General features: G+C 41.3%; 1 protein-coding gene across 5 annotated transcripts in view; it reads right to left on the bottom strand.

The window, feature by feature from the left end:
- The window catches only part of LOC121318667 (collagen alpha-5(IV) chain-like), a 93,195-nt gene that overhangs the window by 32,440 nt on the left and 46,976 nt on the right, over positions 1-13,779 (bottom strand). For all 5 annotated transcript variants that reach the window (XM_041255586.1, XM_041255588.1, XM_041255589.1 and 2 more), the window contains exons 17-26: positions 13,507-13,560; positions 12,339-12,380; positions 11,814-11,907; positions 9,562-9,597; positions 8,897-9,073; positions 8,246-8,326; positions 5,163-5,252; positions 4,802-4,872; positions 3,903-4,094; positions 645-813 (exon numbers count right to left, since the gene is read on the bottom strand). In XM_041255586.1, the coding sequence (XP_041111520.1) occupies positions 645-813; positions 3,903-4,094; positions 4,802-4,872; positions 5,163-5,252; positions 8,246-8,326; positions 8,897-9,073; positions 9,562-9,597; positions 11,814-11,907; positions 12,339-12,380; positions 13,507-13,560 (1,006 nt within the window). The remainder of the gene's footprint in view (positions 1-644; positions 814-3,902; positions 4,095-4,801; positions 4,873-5,162; positions 5,253-8,245; positions 8,327-8,896; positions 9,074-9,561; positions 9,598-11,813; positions 11,908-12,338; positions 12,381-13,506; positions 13,561-13,779) is intronic.

Genomic DNA, 13,779 nt, shown 5'->3' with positions numbered 1-13,779 from the left:
AGTTGCTGTTATTTTCTGGTACCCATCACTTCCTGTGCTGTAGTAGTCACGTGTCCTACCACGCAGCGTGTGACTAGATACCAGTCCAGGATAGTACCTTTTTTAATTACAACATTGTACTTTTGTACATGTATGACCTGAATTAAAGTATAAAAACGTCAACAAATCAACAAGAAAACAGGGTACCAATGACAACGTTATGAATCGAATGCTGCTAATACTACGAAGGGCCAAGGTAATTATTTGTATTATGTTGTTAACGTGCTTCTGTCCGTTTTGACTAAATAAGTACAATTTGAAATATGGTGTGATATTTCCAGACTGTTGACTACTTTGCCACTTAACTACCAAACATTTTATCAAAACAGACATTATGTTCAATTACTCATGAAGTTAAAGCTTTGTGAACAGGGCCTGCTGCAGCAAAAGAACAAACGCACAAGCAAAGACATGAATTACAATGAGAGACAACAGTGAACACAACTCAAAAAAATCACCATTTTGCACAAACAGGACACACTCATTCTTAATATCAAATCTGACTCAAATACAGCTCTGCAGAACGTCCTGGATACTGTAAAAGGAGGAGAAAGTGAATGTACAGAAATGAGGACGCAGTAATGCAATGAGAGTGAAGCGCTTACCTGGAGCTCCGGGAGAGCCCGGACGACCAGACACACCCTGGACCCCCTTCTCTCCTGGGGGACCCTGGGGCCCAAATCCTGGAGGGCCCATCGGACCCCTCTCCCCAGGGAAACCTGAAGGGCCTGGATCTCCTGGAGGACCTCTTTCGCCTTTGAATGCAGCGGAACCCTTCAAAAAAATATTAAAAACTACTCAGTGTGAATGACAACACATTCTGGATTTATATGGACTATGGGTTTTGTAGTTATTTGTTGGGTTAAAAAAAAATAAAAAATAAAACATTTTACTGCATTTTCTGATACAATCTGACATTTTTAAAAGTGGCTGCGGTTAGGAACAGTGGCGGCTCGTCCATACAGGCAAGTGAGGCAGAGTCTTGTTGAGAATCCAAAAAAATAAATAAAATTATGATATATATATCACACGCTGATGCACAATGAAAACGCAAGTTTTACAGCAATAGCTCATTGGGCACATACATAATGTTAGGTTTATTGATTGTTTGAGTACTATGGATATATATTTAATTAATAAATACGTCATTATTAGTACATTGCATATTAGGACAGTTAAGCATGACATGTATACATAAGTTAATAGTTCTACAAGAGGCACTGATCAGAACTCGCTGCAAAGCAAGTGAAAGCGCAGCGACAGAAACCAGCAGATTGCAATGCTGAATGTGAGGCTTAACTATTACATCTCTAGCACAGCCTCATAAAGCGGCCTGGGTTACCATGGTAACTAATACTCAACATGATCGTGTGATGCAAATGTCTATGGTGAATAAAGGGAAAAATGAGGCTCAGAAATGTCTGTGTGCATTTCCGCTGCCTACCACACCGTGAGAACGTTAGAGTCAATAGAGCGGGAACGTGAGGCGCTGAGGGCTGATTTGCAGCAGCAGTGACAGTAGACCTACTGGGAACATTTTAGAAGATGGCTGAGTAGGAAAGTGGCCGAGTGACAAAAATAAAGAAAAAGGGGCTTTTCTGCCAGATTGCTAGAGAAACAGCGTGTAATTATAAAAGGTAGGGAAACACCAGCACTTGATTCTCTTAAGAAAGATGGCAAGACAACCCGACAATTTAAGACGAGCTGGTATGACGTTCATACATGGCTAACAGGCAGTGCTGTTACTAACAAAATATATTGCTGGCCTTGTTTGTTGCTGTCAACGTAAAAAAAATGGTTTGGTCTGGCGAAGGCTTCGCTGACTGGAAGAATTTATAGAGAAGTTTAGACTGTCACAGCTCGTCACAACAGCATTTCTTCAATTGACACTTAGCGAGCAGAGGTGCCTTACAGTACAACGAGAATGTAAACAAGAACAGAGCTTTTGAAGCGGTTTATTTGAAGCAGCTCATCTGTTGTTTTATCATGCCAGGAACTGGCTTTTCGTGGTCACCGTGAGACAGAGGATTCTGTAAACCAGGTCAAATTTTAGGGAACTTAATTATTTTTTTCATCATGAAGTAGAGTTAAAGGATTACTGACAGAAAAATACAGCAGTTTTCTGTCTAAAACCATCCAAACCAAACCGATCGACTGCGTGGCTGACTAAATGTCCTACATTGACCGCGAGATTGGAGAAAGCAGCTTCTTTGCTTGTGAGATAGACGAAACATTTGACATTTCTAAAAGAGCCAGCTTTCGATTGTGTTACGTTACATGGATGGGAAAGGGAGAGATTCGTGGGTTTTAAAGATGTCAGCGCAGATTGGAATGCAGTTGCCTTGAAGCAAGTGATGGATTCACAGTTGTTGAAATATGACTATGAAAGGGAACTTGTTTTCTCAGGAGGTATGACGGTGAGCTGGGAGGTCTGCAAGCCCTTGTTAAAAAAAAAAAAAAAAGAGGCTCCCCAAGCTGTTTGTGCACTGTTTTGCTCACAGATTAAATCTAGTTCTCCAACAAGGGGCTCTGTATATAAAACAAAACACATACTTTTTTTTGCAACCTTACAAGGCTTCTCTGCATTTTTTATTTTTTTTACACGCTCAAGCAAATGCAGTGAGCTGCTGGACTGAATCGTGGGCAGACAAATCCCGTCCCTGTGTGCAGTTCGATGGACATCTAGCAGCAGAGTTTTACATGCCCCTGTCTCAGAAAGAGAGAAACTTCGATGGCCTTGGTTGGGATGGAGAATCAAGGCAACACATACCACGCAAAACTGAACGACTTACAGTTTCTTTTCTTGGCATACACCTATCGTAACATCTTCAACATCACTGACATTCTCTACGATGTTCTTCAGAAAAAGTCTGTTAATGTTAATTACTGCATTTCACAGGTTTGATTAACTCTCTCAGGAATCGGTGATCTGCGTAAAGAAGAACAGTTCAAACATGTTTAATACTGCTTCCGCTGCCCTCGCTGACTTACCTTCACCTCCCAAAAAACGCAGCCTGGAAAACAGATCCTCTGAAGATGTTCAGAACATGTATTTGTCAATGTACAATAAAACCATCCATAACATTGTTGCACAGTTTTCTTGCAGGTTTGCTGACATCGAATCTCTCCATTTCCTCGAACTGTCAGACTCATCAATTTCCAGCTTTCAGCAAGCAGTTTTCCATAGCTGCTTTAACTCCCTTTCTGACTCGTATGGCAGCTACTTTGATTTACATCGTCTCAAGAATGAGTTTTGTGCAATCTTTGATGACCCTGAGTTTCAGAACCATTCTGTTAGCGACATCCTGCGGTTAATCAATGAATCTGGTGTTTGTGATGTTCTGCAAGTTTACCGCTTTTTCTGCTTAGTTGCCACAAAAGCAGCAACAACAGCTAGAGTGGAAAGAAGCTTTTCTTGCCTAAAATGCATTAAGACATACTTGAGGAGCACCATGGATCTGGGTTGGCTTAGTGCGCTGGCCACTACATCCATAGAAAAGGAGCCGCTGTCTTTCCTGGAGAAGCAAGACAACTGGTACGATGACATCATCGCACGCTTTGCTTCAAAAAAAGAAAGACGGATTGACCTTCATTATAAATAAAGTAAGATTATATTCATTTTAATGGATATGTAATTGCCAATGTCTTGGTTTAGTATTTGTAGGTATCTTTATAGGTATATTCCAAAGAGGGGGAGGGGAGGTGCGCTTGCCTCACCTGTCAAAAAAGTCACGAGCCACCACTGGTTAGGAATTAGGCTGTATTCGGGCTTCTTTAACTTCTCGGTTTACCAAAAAAAGATAAAACTTTCTATCATGTAAAATCCCTACCATACTCCCCAATAAAAGATTACTAAAACTCACAGGATCCCCTTTGGCTCCAGGAACTCCTGGCTGGCCATCCTGACCTGGCGTCCCATCCAACCCAGGCAGGCCCGGTGACCCCGGGAATCCTGGATCTCCTTTGTCGCCCTTCATGCCAGGAAGCGCAATGGCAGAGCCGGGATCGCCTTTAGAACCAGGAAAACCAGGAGTGCCTGGCAGGCCGGGCAAACCCTGAAAACAAGAAAGAAGACGCCTTAGAACGTCACAAAATCAAGTACTTCTGAGGAGAGAGCCCACCCTTCATGAATTGTGTACTAGGGAGCCAGAGGCCAAACTATTTGTGTTCTGCTTGATACCGAGGAGGACGGAGCAAACAGAATGGCATTATGGGGTAAATGAAGATACAGTCTTATATCTTTTGAATAAGAGGGTTGCCTTGTATCAAGTTAGCTCTGAATTGTTATATAAAGGCTGCTCCGAGTGCTCTGCATCAGAAAACACTGAAGACAGTGGGGTATATTAAACTGATCTAAAACAGTGGCAGATCTAGTCTTAAAGTAAATAAAATATCAGGTTAAAAGTTTAAATGGCGGTGGAATTTAAATCCAATTGAAAAAGTAAGTTTAACCGTTAGAAATCTATACAAAGCACCCCCCCCCCCCCAAAAAAATTATATTTTATACTGCTAAATTATTAAAATACAAGTAAAAATCCAGCTAAATTTGTTTTCTGATCATTACCAGCCTGTACTTAGTCCATTGTCAATTACATCACAGCAGTATTTTGTGCATTTGTGATTTGTTAAAACAAAAAAATTTACTCTTACAGTGGTATAACAGGAGAAGTAGCAATTCTCTTATTTAGGTAAATAAGATAAAAGATAGGCCACCAGACTCTCCAAGGTACTGCTTCAGCATTCAAAAGAATGAATGACTTACTGGAGGACCCATAGGCCCCGGTCCACCTGGGAACCCTCTGTCTCCTTTCTGCCCACTGAATCCAGGAACCCCTTAAATAAAGAAGCAGAGTTTAACATTTCATACAACAGCCATTGCTCCAATGTTGACCAACCTTCTACATTAAATACATCAAAGCTGTACAGTTTCAACCCCCTTACCCCATATTGTAATAGTCCAATGGCTGACAACTACATTGTTCCAAAGTACTTTGTCATTTATTAATGTATTTACAGGGTCACCCATAGAGCCATTACAATCTGAAGTAGATTTTCTGAGAACCCAAGCTGTCCCCCGCTGGCATTCAGCAACCCTGACAGCCCCAGTCTCTCCCTCGCCTCACCTGGAGTCCCTGGTAGTCCCGGGGGTCCTTGAGGACCAGGCACTCTTTCGACGTCCCCAAAGCAGTCGATGCAGGTATCGCCCTTTTCACCTGCAGCAATGTGCACATGTTCAATAAATCACAGTACCTATAGACCTTTCAATTTAAGAGCTTGCTAAAAAGGTAAAACATTTTCATTTTCAATCATCTTTAAAATAGTGATTGAACTATTTCAGCACTGAGTAACTTTACTGAAAAACTATAAATACAAATGGGCATAGATCTACATAGATTCGTTTTCTAGTCGAGTCATCTTTCTTACTACTAGTGCAGTCTGCAGTTTTAGTTCAGTTCCCTAGTACTGTATACAGCGAGAGCTGTATACACATATACACACATATATATATATATATATATATACACACACACACACACACACAACTGTGCAAAAGTTTTAGGCAGGTGTGAAAAAATGTTGTAAAGTAAGAATGCTTTCAAAAATAGACATGTTAATAGATTATATTTATCAATTAACTAAATGCAAAGTGAGTGAACAGAAGAAAAATCTACATCAAATCAATATTTGGTGTGACCACCTGTCACAGAGACGGCCGAAGTGGGCGGCGTCAGAACCAGGAAAGTAATGCAATACACAAAACACAGGACGGATGAAATGAAGTGATGAAGACGCCTGTTGGCGCCGGTTTAATACAAAATAAAAGGTTTACACAAACACGAAAAACACAGGACACGGCACTCTACGCCAAAATAAATAGACAAACGAAAACAGACTAAACTTAACAAAACGGTGCACGGACAGACACTGACAAACACGGTGAGCAGATACTTTGTTATTATTATTACTACTTTACTTATTTCCTCCGTCTCCAATCCCGTTCTCCGCTCACCGAACACCCAACCACCAGTATGTGACAATGTGCATCTATATATACTATTGTGCTGGGATTCAATTACCAGTTAATTATTCACTTGAATCCCAGCACGTGAATTAATAAAGTGCAATTCCCCGTGCTCACATATTACTACATTTTACTTGCACGTGAAGTGCTGTGCAATCCTCGTGCCTAAATACAAATATACATTTTTAAACACTCGTGTTACACAGACCCGTTTATATCCCGTTACCAATGGTTTAAACACACCACACGCAACACATAACAGATAATATACACAGGGGCGGGCACTTTGTTACACCACCCTATACCTTCAAAACAGCATCAGTTCTTCTAGGTACACTTGCACACAGTTTTTGAAAGAACTCTGCAGGTAGGTTGGCCCAAACATCTTGGAGAACTAACCACAGTTCTTCTGTGGATTTAGGCAGCCTCAGTTGCTTCTCTATCTTCATGTAATCCCAGACAGACTCAATGATGTTGAGATCAGGGCTCTGTGGGGGCCATACCATCACTTCCAGGACTCCTTGTTCTTCTTTACGTTGAAGATAGTTCTTAATGACTTTTGCTGTATGTTTGGGGTCATTGTCATGCTGCAGAATAAATTTGGGGCCAATCAGATGCCTCCCTGATGGTATTGCATGATGGATAAGTATCTGCCTGTACTTCTCAGCATTGAGGAGACCATTAATTCTGACCAAATCCCCAACTCCATTTGCAGAAATGCAGCCCCAAACTTGCAAGGAACCTCCACCATGCTTCACTGTTGCCTGCAGACACTCATTCGTGTACCGCTCTCCAGCCCTTCGGCAAACAAACTGCCTTCTGCTCAGCCAAATATTTCAAATTTTGACTCATCAGTCCAGAGCACCTGCTGCCATTTTTCTGCACCCCAGTTCCTGTGTTTTCATGCATAGTTGAGTCGCTTGGCCTTGTTTCCACGTCGGAGGTATGGCTTTTTGGCCGCAAGTCTTCCATGAAGGCCACTTCTGACCAGACTTCTCCGGACAGTAGATGGGTGTACCAGGGTCCCACTGTTTTCTGCCAATTCTGAGCTGATGGCACTGCTGGACATCTTCCGATTGCGAAGGGAAGTAAGCATGATGTGTCTTTCATCTGCTGCAGTAAGTTTCCTTGGCCAACCACTGCGTCTACGGTCCTCAACGTTGCCCGTTTCTTTGTGCTTCTTCAAAAGAGCTTGGACAGCACATCTGGAAACCCCTGTCTGCCTTGAAATTTCTGCCTGGGAGAGACCTTGCTGATGCAGTATAACTACCTTGTGTCTTGTTGCTGTGCTCAGTCTTGCCATGGTGTATGACTTTTGACAGTAAACTGTCTTCAGCAACCTCACCTTGTTAGCTGTTCCTCACCCAGTTTTATTCCTCCTACACAGCTGTTTCTGTTTCAGTTAATGATTGTGTTTCAACCTACATATTGAATTGATGATCATTAGCACCTGTTTGTTATAATTGTTTAATCATACACCTGACTATATGCCTACAAAATCCCTGACTTTGTGCAAGTGTACCTAGAAGAATTGATGCTGTTTTGAAGGCAAAGGGTGGTCACACCAAATATTGATTTGATGTAGATTTTTCTTCTGTTCACTCACTTTGCATTTAGTTAATTGATAAATATAATCTAGTAACATGTCTATTTTTGAAAGCATTCTTACTTTACAGCATTTGTTCACACCTGCCTAAAACTTTTGCACAGTACTCTGTGTGTGTGTGTATATATATATATATATATATATATATATATATATTATATATATATATATACATATATATATATATATATATATATATATATATATAATATATATATATATATATATATATATATATATATATATATATATATATATATATATAACTATATTATATACACACACATATATATATATATATATATATATATATATATATATACAAACACATATACATATATAATATATATGTATATATATATGGTGGTATATGTATAACACACACACACACACACACACACACAGTAAGTTTAAAAATGCTCTAAATAAAACCCAGAGGGAAAAAAAAATACTAATGTTTTCTCTCTTACTTGAAAGTTACAGGTAAATGGTTGTTTCAGAATATGGCTGACAGACTGTGGATATCTGAGTGTACGGTAGCTGTGTGAATATTTTGTGATGTGTAAGGGACACTGTACCTTTCTGTCCTGCCTCTCCAGGAAATCCTCGCTCCCCCACCTGCCCAGGTAAGCCAGTAGGACCCGGCAGGCACAGGTCACCTACAAATCACAAGCAACAGTCGTCAGCAAGAAACCATTGAACAAAGACACTGAACAGTGTAGTGCAGTGACTGATTCAGAGCCTACTGCATCGTCCCATCAATGATGCAGGGTACTCTGTTCACAGTTAAAGGCAAATCAGCAGTTAAATAGTTCAAAATTAAAATAGTGTTTTTTTTGGTTTTTTAGAAGTTTAGTTTTAAGAATAAACAGTAAAATCAAAGCTAATCCTTCTTGTGTGCCAGCTGTTAATGCTTCAACAAAGTAAAGACTTTCGGGCAAATTTTCCACCGTGCCTATGCAATACATTCACTAGGAAGTGGTCAATGTGCCTCAGGTCGACATTACAGGCCATCGATTATTGATCAAATCCAGTTAATTTGGGACGACTGCTAACTGGTGATGATGCCTTCATCATACCTCTAGAAAGTGATTTCTTGATTTCATTGTGTATATTTTATAGCCACACACAAATACAAATCATGTCATTTTTCCCTTTTGTTCTTTCAGACCCCTGGTTTGTTCTGGGGTTTCAAAATGATCAGTTTGAGGGAGGGTAGCGCAATCTACCTGCAGTGGGGCCTGTGGTCCCTGGAAGGCCCGGAGGGCCAGCAGGTCCAGGGGCTCCAGGTCTCCCATCGATCCCAGGAGGGCCCGGAAGAGAAACTCCAGGTGGGCCCTCGTCTCCCTTCTGCCCGCGCTCTCCAGGGTAGCCAGGCGGACCACGGTTACCAGGCAGAACCAGACCTACGACAGAGAAAACCACAGAAGTGATTAAAACGTTCCTGTCTGCGTGTCCCACTACATTTCAATACTTCATTCTGTGTGTTCTGTATTGTTTCTGATTAGATCAATATTTGCCATGTTTGCTAACTGTTCCAGCAATCAACAATTATACAGAATGCAAAAGAAAATTAACAGGCAAAAATATAGATTATTGTCAAAATAATGATGAAACAAAGAATCTCTTCAATTTGATGTATTTATACATTTCTAAAAAAGACAAATAAAACTTGAACTGTTTGGAGTAATGCATTCTCTGCAGTCTTTCAAAAAGATACAACTTCTAAATAAAGTGGTGAGACAGTTTTAGGCTTAGGAAGCCCTTGAGAATCTGAGGCACTGTGCCACAGTGAGCCAGAACTAGGAATGGAGGAAAACCTCAGAACAAAAACCCTCCATTCATTGCAGTGTCTTACTGGAAACCTTATTAACAGATTAGAAATTCTTCTTACCAGGAGAACCGGGTTGACCAGGAGGACCTTGCAAACCTAGATTGAAAAAAAAAGAAAGTTCTAATTTTCTATACAAAACATAGCTGAGCAAACCATGAAGGGTAAGACATATCACTGTTTCTCACAGAAGCAATGCTGGCACACCGGTCAGCATTGCCACTGATGTACAAAACATCCAACTCCTTTCTTGTAATTGAGGAATGATAATGAAACTTACCTTTCAAAATAGTCTGGTTTCACACACTCAGATTGGTACCAATTGTGGCGTGCATTACCCAAGGTAACGTTGGGTAGTTCAAGATTATAGCGGTGTTTGTGAAACCAGCCCATAAGGTTTAGTACAATAACACATATATACACACACACACACCCCCCTCCTTTTATAGCAAGTTTTATATTACATTTCCTAGGAAGCACTGAGAGTTTAAATATAGAAATTATATATACACTGAACAAAAATATAAATGCAACATGCAACAATTTCAAAGATTTTCTCCTCTTCAATGGCTGTGCGAAGTTGCTGGATATTGGCAGGAACTGGAACGTCGATCCAGAGCATCCCAAACATGCTCAATGGGTGACATGTCTGATGAGTATGCAGGCCATGGAAGAACTGGGACATTTTCAGCTTCCAGGAATTGTGTACAAATCCTTGCGACATGGAGCCGTTTCAGCATGATAATGCACATGAGATGATGGCGGCGGATGAATGGCACGACAATGGGCCTCAGGATCTCATCACGGTATCTCTGTGCATTCAAATTGCCATCAATAAAATGTAATTGTTTTTGTTGTCTGTAGTTTATGCCTGCCCATGCCATAACCCCACCGCCACCATGGAGCACTCTGTTCACGACGTTGACAATAGCAAACCGCTCGCCCACATGACGCCAAACACACTGTCTGCCATCTGCCCGGTACAGTTGTAACCGGGATTCATCCGTGAAGAGCACACTTCTCCAGCATGCCAGTGGCCAAAGGTGAGCATTTACCCACTGAAGTTGGTTATGACGCCGAAATGCAGTCAGGTTAAGACCCTGGTGTGGACGACCAGCATGCAGATGAGCTTTCCAAAGATGGTTTCTGACAGTTTGTACAGAAATTCTTCGGTTGGGAAAACCCACAGTTTCATCAGCTGTCCGAGTGGCTGGTTTCAGACGATCCCGCAGGTGAAGAAGCCAGACGTGGAGGTCCTGGGCTGGCATGGTTACACGTGGTCTGTGGTTTTGAGGCTGGCTGGATGGCGGCTCGGCTCCCTCTGGAGGCGGGGGCGGGGACGGCGGCCCGGCTCCCTCTGGAGGAACTGCAGTCAGGGTAAGACCCTGGTGAGGACGACGAGCATGCAGATGAGCATCCCTGAGACCGTTTCTGACAGTTTGTACAGAAAGTTTTCGGTTGTACAAACCCACAGTTTCATCAGCTGTCCGAGTGGCTAGTCTCAGATGATCCCGCAGGTGAAGAAGCCGGATGTGGAGGTCCTGGGCTGGCGTGATTACACGTGGTCTGCGGTTGTGAGGCCGGTTGGACGTACTGCCAAATTCTCTAAAACAACGTTGGAGGCGGTTTATGGTAGAGAAACGAGCATTCAATTCTCTGGCAACAGCTCTGGTGGACATTCCTGCAGTCAGCATGCCAATTGTACGCTCCCTCACAAGTTAAGACATCTGTGGCATTGTGTTGTGTGACAAAACTGCACATTTTAGAGTGTCCTTTTATTGTCCCAGAACAAGGTGCACCTGTATAATGATCATGCTGTTTAATCAGCTTCTTGATATGCCACACCTGTCAGGTGGATGGATTATCTTGGCAAAGGAGAAATGCTCACTAGCAGCGATGTAACACATTTGTGCACAAAATTTGAGAGAAATAAGCTTTTTGTGCAAAATTTCTGGGATCTCATTTCAGCTCACGAAAAATGGGACCAACAATTTACATGTTGCATTTATATTTTTGTTCAGTGTAGAAATACAAAGTAGTGGGCAGAGCCAGTGGTGGGCCTATCAAGACTCACTCATACTTTGACAGGGTTTAAATGTTTCTTGACATAAGGAACATGTACTGTATTGTATTGATAAGTTACATTTCAATATTGTTTAAATCAATGCACGGTAAAGCAAAAACAGAACAGCTCAGCTAAATTATCATGGTTAAACTAATCACCAAAAAAAAAAAAAAGGAGAAGAAAAATGTAAGGGGATGCAGTATCTATAGCCATCACTGCAGTCAAGCATAAAATAAAAGCAGATATTTACCAGGTAAGCCAGTTTCACCCTTCCGCCCGGGGGATCCTGGGTGTCCAACATCACCTTTCTGTCCAACTCTATCTGAACCAGGGTCACTGACAACCTGCAAGAAACAAACAGCAGGGCGTCAGTGTGAGCAGCCCCTGCACAGACTGCAGTGAAAAAAAGAAACCCACTTCTTAGATCTAATGGCCAATTTGCTGTTCCAAAAAAGTCATGCACTTATCTGGAATGTTAGTATATAAGGCTGTGTGGTCCAGTGGTTAAAAGAAAAGGGCTTGTAACCAGGAGGTGCCTGGTTCAAATCCTGGCTCATTCACTGTGTGACCCTGAGCAAGTCACTTAACCTTCTTGTGCTCTGTCTCTTTGGGTGACATGTTGTTGGAAATGACTCTGCAACTGATGCATAGTTCACACACCCTAGTCTCGTAATCTAGTAAAGCACTTTGTGATGGTGGTCCACTATGAAAGGCGCTATATAAAAATAAAGATTATTATTATTATTATTATTATTAATTCAGGCAATATACTTACAATTCCAGGGGGGCCAGGGTAACCACGGTTACCCTTCTCACCCTGAAAGAAAAAGATGTACATCAATTAGTTCATGTGCAAACATACGAGGCACAGACAAAACCTTTTAATAGGAGGGACAAAGAACAGCACTGAGCTGACGATCAGGAGTTCATCAATAAGCTCACATGTGAGCATTAAAACGGAGCAGTGTTCATTCAATCAAGGAGCACGGTGTGCTGAGGCACTCGAAATGCTGCTCTGGTACCAGAAGTGTATACAATAGTGTTCATTAACAAAACACATGTTCAGTCAGTACAGTACTGTGCCACACAATTCATTAATAAGAAGGGTTCAAAGTTACTGATTGGCTAGTCGTTGCATCCAAATCAATAAACGCAGATTTATCGTGGTGCTCAATGATCCATCCATGGCACATGAACCAAGTGATAGACAGCCCAGAGTCACAGCTCTGCGAGCAGGACCATGCTGCTACTGAAAGAACCTGCCACCTGAAATAAAGAAGCCTGCCAGTCCAGCAAATGGAGCCTGGATTACACTATGTAACAATTTACTGTATTTACAGTACAATCGTAAATCTCGTAAAACTACTCCCTTCTAAATCTTTTGTAGTCATTTTTAAATTACTTTAGTATAAATACATGTTAATTTGGATTCATATGTTGATTTTTTCTGACTATGTGAACGAAGAGACACAGATTTGCCCGTTTTCCCATTGGAAATAGTGATATTTTGAAATATCACTGTCCTGGTCACAAAAACAAAGTCTGTGGGGAATAACAGCCATTTTCTATACTTTTGAGGCATAAGCAATTAGGAAAACACTTACTACACAGGAACAAAAAAAAAAAAAAAATTGTTACACGGTGTTATCAAGCAAAGCAGACAGCCCCTGATCTCAGTCACTATCACCTATCTAATGCGTAGGGCGCCGACATTCATTGTCAGCATTTCATGATGCTAAATTGAGTCTCAGAGATTGCTTAGTGGATAATCTATACTATGCACCACAGCCACAAACAGTGGCAGGTCTACATGGATTAGTAATCAGTTGGGATCATTGAAATAGTAAGACTATTTAAAACAACATCTAACATTGTGTATAAATAGCTCCTGTTTTAATGATTTCAAATCAAATCCCTCCCTCCCAGCTGCGATTAGGGCTCACCAGCTCGCCTTCTCTTCCTGGTAGTCCTGGAAATCCAGGATCCCCTGGCTGACCCTGTGGGGTTAAAACAAAGAAATACAAATCAGAAAATAAACACCAGTTAGGGTGTATTCTTTTGCTGTATATATGTGTAAATATATATGTGTGTGTGTGTGTAAATATATATATGTGCGTGTGTGTGTGTATGTGTACATATATATGTGTGTATGTGTAAATATATACATATATATGTGGTGGATACAACAAGGAAACTCCAGTTGCAATGACAATGCA

Source organism: Polyodon spathula, chromosome 7 (genome assembly GCF_017654505.1).
Source record: "Polyodon spathula isolate WHYD16114869_AA chromosome 7, ASM1765450v1, whole genome shotgun sequence".
Lineage (NCBI taxonomy): Eukaryota > Metazoa > Chordata > Actinopteri > Acipenseriformes > Polyodontidae > Polyodon > Polyodon spathula.
This window is presented reverse-complemented; position numbering and strand designations above follow the sequence as displayed.